The sequence below is a fragment of the Centruroides sculpturatus genome, unplaced genomic scaffold (assembly GCF_000671375.1).
Source record: "Centruroides sculpturatus isolate CEXI.00-Female unplaced genomic scaffold, Cexi_2.0 scaffold1000, whole genome shotgun sequence".
NCBI lineage: Eukaryota > Metazoa > Arthropoda > Arachnida > Scorpiones > Buthidae > Centruroides > Centruroides sculpturatus.
The window spans coordinates 96,405-103,104 of record NW_019385287.1 but is presented as its reverse complement, the minus strand read 5'-3'; the positions used below and the strand labels follow the sequence as shown (position 1 = coordinate 103,104).

Here is a 6,700-nt window from a genome sequence, read left to right as displayed (position 1 = left end):
AAACCTGAAACTGTGGTAAGAAATAAAACAGTAACATAGACTATCAGAACCAATTGTAGTGCTGCGCCACTATAATTCTTGTGTTCGTTGAGTGTATGTATAACCTTCTTGTATTAGGTCCGTTATTCCATACCTGGTATTGTAATTGTGAACTTTGTTTTTCGTTCTTCTAAACCGCATTTTTTTTGGGGGGGCACAGCTGCCTTGTTTTAATTGGCTGTGTGATGTTCATGTGTGGTGGGGTGACATGGCACGATGGCGGGAGATATAAATTGCCATCCCACGTGTGGTAGCTCTCTCTCTTTTTGCTGACCGGGACTTGGGCTAGACGGGTGGAGGTATGCTGGAGTGTGCAAGAAGGAGTACGAATTGGTCACAACAAAGGGACAGAAATTCGCCACGAAAGAAATCAATCGGCATCATCGAAACCATGTGGCCGAACCTATTTGTGAGAGGACTCTGGGATGTAAGGTGAAGTTTTTGTTCAGATGCGTACAGTAGTTTCAATGAGGGAGCTGCTTCTGTGAAGTGATTGTAAAAAAAAAAAGTACTTTTCTTCTTCTTTATAATCATATCCGCGAAAGGAATAATTACTAATTGACACGATCATGGTTTTTATTTTGTATCTAGTAGTGATAAGCTAAAGTGTAGTTATATTGCCAATTATTATTTGGATTTTTACGGTTTTATACTTATGTAATCATCTTATTGTACAACCCTATTTGTTTTATTAAACTTTTTTACTTTGATTTTTGAGCGTTTGTGCCCATTGTCATTTGGTGTGATAAGCCCTTCCTATTATCTACTTTGTTCAACATGTGACATAAAAACCTGAAACTGTGGTAAGAAATAAAACAGTAACATAGACTATCAGAGCCAATTGTAGTGCTGCACCACTATAATTCTTATTTGTGATAAGCCTGATGAGGCTTATCACAAATAAGAATTCATCAAAAGTTGTGTTACATAAGCACCTAGTAAGAAATAAATTTTCTTACTTTCAACCCAAGTCGTTTGTCTTATGTAAAGTCCTCAAGTAACAATTTTTACCCAACCTTTTGTCCAGAGTAATCTTGATACTCCTTAGACACTACACAATAAGTTAACAATGTTGCCAAGTTTGGCATTTTTAAAGGTGTTTTTTGACACATGGAAAAACTTTGGGATTATATTTGGCATAAATTAAATGCTCTGTTAATGTTCTGTCAGCAATAATAACAATTAGAAATAGACTACATTTCTGCCCAAACTGCTGTCAAAATTTTACTATTGAAATTTTTTTACTGGGCATAGCTTCTTTAATGTTTCCATGTATATTTTGATGTTGCATCTACAATGAAAACTCTCAATCCAATGGTTGATTATACCAAACAAAAAAAGTTGTGTTTTAAACTGAGTTTATTAACTCAAATAAATCTATTCATAAACTGTTAAATGTTATTGATTTCTAATGAAATAATTCAACTTATACATTTCAGGATAAAAAAATGGCAACAGAATAAATTTACATCATGTGGTACTTTGCATTCAAATTTGCATCAAGAGTTTTTAGTAGAACCTGTATTGGTAGCAGAATCATTATAAATTTTGGTATCATTCCATCACTAATTTACAATAATAGTAAGCTGAAAATGTGAGAAGTTGTTTGCAAAAATAGTTCAAATTTGCAATATTCCATCTGAAATAAACTTGCAAAAATTAATTGGCAGCATTCCATGGCTCAAAGGACAGTAACACATTTAGAAAACAAAGGCAAACATTTTGGGCAGTTATTATAAGATTAAAACTATAAAGGTATTAAATAAATATTAGAAACTGTTTTGAATATTTTTGTTGCTATCTTGAAAACAATAATTCTTCTATAATATAAGAAACTTCTGCTTTATATTATAGAAGAATTATTGTTTTCAAGAATTTTGTTGCAAGATACCCTGTATGTGGGAGAGTTAATGAACTTATGGCTACATGCCATATTTCCAATGTATATTTTTGTATAAATGTATATTACTTTAAAATTGTTTGTTCCCTGTCTCCCTTTCTATCTTTCTTATTGTTTAATCTTTCTGGAATTTTCTTGTTTAACCCTCCTTCTTGGTATGTGGACGACTAATCTCGGAGAACAACAGATGGAATGCAACCTTGAGGGCGAGAAGGGTAGCACGTGGCTCATTCTGGAGCAGGAGCCTAGAGAGGCTAGACAGCAAAATTGATCTCTCCAGTGCATTTTGGCCTCACATGGTAGAGACAAGGACTTTGGGAAGAGAGGGAAGAATTGATTGGTGAGGGAAGAATTGGGAAGTGAGAGAATTGAACCCAGTCATCATCCCAGGAAGAAATCTTGTCCCAACATACCAATGGAAAATAGAACATTGCAACAGATTTTGGGTACACTCTTTCCTATTCCCTGTTCTTATTCTTCAGTTTTTCTAATTAATTATCTTATTTTTATTTCTTATAAGTAGTCATAAGCACCTAGTTGTAAGTTATGTATAATTCTAGGCAATTAGACGATTAATTCGGACAGAGATCGTCACATGAATTTTATTGTCAAAAATCAAGCTTGTGTCATTTTTCGTGAGAGTACTATTGTGTATTATTTAGTGGGAGAGGTATTAGTTGGCATCCTAAAAGAATCCTGTATTGAATGAGCGAGTAATAAATTTCTTTGTTATTTTATTCCAATGTCTACATTTCGCTCTATCATTTTCACAAACTTAACTTTAAGCATAAGATTTTTTAAACAACACACAAATTTATAATACTATTTTCAAAATAAGCTCCTTCAACAGTTATATATTTCTGCCAGTATTCATACCACTTGTCAAAGCAATCCTGGAAACCATTTTTCGTGATGTTTTTAGGGATTTTCATCATTTCATCACTAAAGCTTTCACATTTAGCTTTCATCAGTCATTCCTAGTTAATGAATATCTGACCTTAACAAGATAGCATAACAATGCTTCCTCCCTGCCCTGCTCCATCTTGTCCCTGCAGACTTTCATCTGCTCCTAAAATGAACATATTAAAAGGTTGCATGTTCCAATCAGTAACAGAATTGAAAACCAAAACAACAAGAGTCTATAAAGACATATCACAAAACATCTTCCAAGATTGCTTTGACAATCCTATGACACTGGCAGACACAACCTTATTTTGAGTGGTATGGTGTAGGTCAGTGTTTCTCAACGGGGGCGATATCACCCCCATGTGGGCGTTTTTCCATGTTGAGGGGGCNTGGCAGACACAACCTTATTTTGAGTGGTATGGTGTAGGTCAGTGTTTCTCAACGGGGGCGATATCACCCCCATGTGGGCGTTTTTCCATGTTGAGGGGGCAATTAGTAATAATTTATATTTTGGGGGGCGAAAAACAATTTTTTGGGCGATATAGTAAAACATTATATTAATAATAATTAGACAAATAACATTATACTAGTCACTAGTCTATTCAATGCAGTACGCATTTGGCGTTAGCCTTGTCCCTTGGCATCGGAATTTTGTAGTGAAGGGGGCGATACTATTTAACGGTTTTATTGAAGGGGGCGACAATTCGTTAGAGGTTGAGAAACACTGGTGTAGGTGTTAGGAAATAAAAGTTGTGTCAAAAGTTTGGTTCATTTTTAATTATACCTTGTACAGAGTAGCCTACAAGTTGCTATATCATTTTAAAATGTACTAACTTTTTGTTTTACATTTTGAAAATTTGTTCCCTGGGAATTTATTACAATAACACAAAAATCCTTAAATATTATTTCCAAAATCAGCAGTCCACTGTTCTAATGCAGACAGCATACATAAACTCATCTGATTTGACAGCATCACTTTTTTCTTTGAGGTTGTCTAAAGAATTGGATATATGATAACAGCCCCTAACCATCCAGAAACTTAAAGACTACTACGAATAAAAAACACCTTTAATAATCCAGCTAATAAAAATTAATAAAGTAAAAACGTTTTCGATCATTTCTTAACAATCTTCTTCAGTTACCATAACATAAACACAAAAAAAAATGTAAATATGAAATTAAAATATAAATAACGGAAAAGTAGCTGTGCTAATAAGAACAGCTACTTTTCCGTTATTTATATTTTAATTTCGTATTTTACATTCTTTTTTGTGTTCGCTTTATTCTATGTTATGGTAACTGAAGATCGTTAAGAAACGATCAAAAATGTTTTTACTTTATTAATTTTTATTAGCTGGATTATTAAAAGTGTGTTTTATTCGTAGTATATTTATCCAGTTGGTTCGTTAAAGACTACACTCAGGAGCAAACCTTCATGTGCTAGACACGTTAAAAGCAGTTTATGGAAAATGATGTACATAAACATTTTGCAAAGCAAAAATTGGAGGTCATTTATGTGATAACATTTTCCATATGTAGTAAAGAATTTCAATTTTCTATACATTATATGAAAAAATAAATACAAATAATTAAAAATTAAAAATGTATTCAACTTTTAAATAGTGAAATGACTTATGAACTATCCTTTATATATAATATAAATAAAATGTTTTCAATGAATAAAGTAATCAAGTATATCAATATCATTATTATAAAGAATATTAACCTTTATAATCCCCTTGGTGATATGAAAACTGTAGTTCTACTTTACCATCTTCAGAAAACCTTGCATCTGTTTAATAAAAAAATTTAAAATTATGTAATAAAAGTAGCATTAATTATATTATCTTTGTGGATATTAATTTCATTTTTTTAATTTCATTAGAATTAACAAAAACACAAATTTTTAAAAAGATTTATGTATGTATATTTTTATATGTGCATACAGATACATACACAGTGTGACAAAATATTTTGAAAAGAGTACTACACATAAATATGAAATAGAATAACAAGATTTCTTAGTAAACTTTTTCATTTATATGTTCAATTTATTATTAGAATATTTTTAAAAATGACATATGAATTAATGGAATAATGTATCCTACACCACTGACTCCAATGAACATGTATCTGATGATCCTGCAAATCTTGAAGGCACTGCCAACCATGAAGACCTTGCTGACTTCTGATATAATTTGAGCAATGGGTACTACAACTATTATTTTTAGTTCTGGGCTTTATATTATATGAAACAATAAAAATATTTTTTGGAATCATTAATGATTGTATTATTTCCTCTTTTAAGCTAGGTTCTATCTTTGATAGCACTGCAATATGTGTATGGAATAAGAATATAGTTATGTATGTGATTTTCTTATGTGTCTTAAAGTTGCCAAGTTAAGGAGATTCAACCAGTATTAGCTATTTTCATTATTTATTTATTACCATAAAAAAACAACATAAGATCATCAAAAAATATGAAATAAACAATCCAAACAGCATCTTCCCTTGTCCTTTTTTGCATAAGGAACCATCTAAAACACTGAGACTCAACCTTTTATCCTTTTATTTAAGACTATAGTCTGAGTAAATAAGACCAAAAAAAAAGGGGGCTACTAGTGACTGGATAATATAAAAACAAGTTCATTAAAAAGTTTATTGAAGATCAAGCTTCAGTACATTCTAGATGAGTTTCTGACATAAAAAAATTTCAGCAACAAGAGTAGCTTTCTTAAGAGATTTTATGAAAAAAAACTTTTATACCATACATTCACAGAATGACTAGCATAATGTATAAAAACAGGGGAGACCAACATGCTGGTAATCCCATGTAACTAATATAATGAATTGAGTCTTGAAGGAATTAATTTTAAATATATTCATTAGTATATTTATTATGCAATTACAGGTATTCCCTGACTTACAGCTAAGTTTTCTTTCAGAAGAGCTGTTGTAAACTGAATTGTTTGTAAGTCAAATGTGAAAAGTAATGGTATAAAATGATAATAAAGGGATGAGATTCCAAGACTATATAATATTGCTTCTATAATATTGCTTCCAAGACTATATAATATTGCCTATATAATATTGCTTCTTTACAGAATATGCTGTAATCAGATGACAACTCATTTTTGAGTTGTCCACATTTATTTCTTTATTAACACAAAGATGTTATTTTAATTAATTATATTATTTATTAACTTAAAAAATTCACAGAAATATGCAGAGAAACAAATAGATTCAAAAGAAACAAAAATCATACTGACGGAACACTGACATTTGTGAAGACCCAACCGAGGTCCGAATCATGTAAATCGCGATATTCCTATGATTAAATAATAATGATAGATTAATTATGAGAGGGAGAGGAAAATCCCATAACTTAAACAACGCGGCACAAAATGTAGACAACGAGTCTCGGATGACTCGAACACGTGTTAAACTAACTGTCAATGTCAGAGTGAAAGGTTATAAGTCAGAGATAAGTGGTCATATGCAGGTAGAACTTTGACCCCAGCGCTCATAAACAGTCAATCTAGGGAAACAATTTCTGAAAAGAGGGAAAGATTTAAGAGAGATAAATCATTGCATATGATCGTTCGAGTACCCAGATGACAGAAATCGCGAGTAACGGAGTTAAATTATAAGCGCGAGTCTTGCAATTTTGTCAACAATCGACAGAACGGCGTCGAGCAGACACCTGGAATCAGACCTTTCCCGTAACCTGAGGCGGTCTCAGTTTACCCCAAAACAAAAGAGAGACCAATCGGGAAGCGAGAAAGGGGATGAAGGGCCAATCGGAAGTCCGAATAGTGGAAGAGAAAAACTATAAAAATCCGAAATCCGAGGTCA

At 32.2% G+C, this 6,700-nt stretch overlaps 1 protein-coding gene across 8 annotated transcripts in view; it reads right to left on the bottom strand.

The window, feature by feature from the left end:
* The window catches only part of LOC111637205 (tensin-like), a 142,407-nt gene that overhangs the window by 43,211 nt on the left and 92,496 nt on the right, over positions 1 to 6,700 (bottom strand). For all 8 annotated transcript variants that reach the window (XM_023382640.1, XM_023382644.1, XM_023382639.1 and 5 more), the window contains one exon: positions 4,572 to 4,637. In XM_023382640.1, the coding sequence (XP_023238408.1) occupies positions 4,572 to 4,637 (66 nt within the window). The remainder of the gene's footprint in view (positions 1 to 4,571; positions 4,638 to 6,700) is intronic.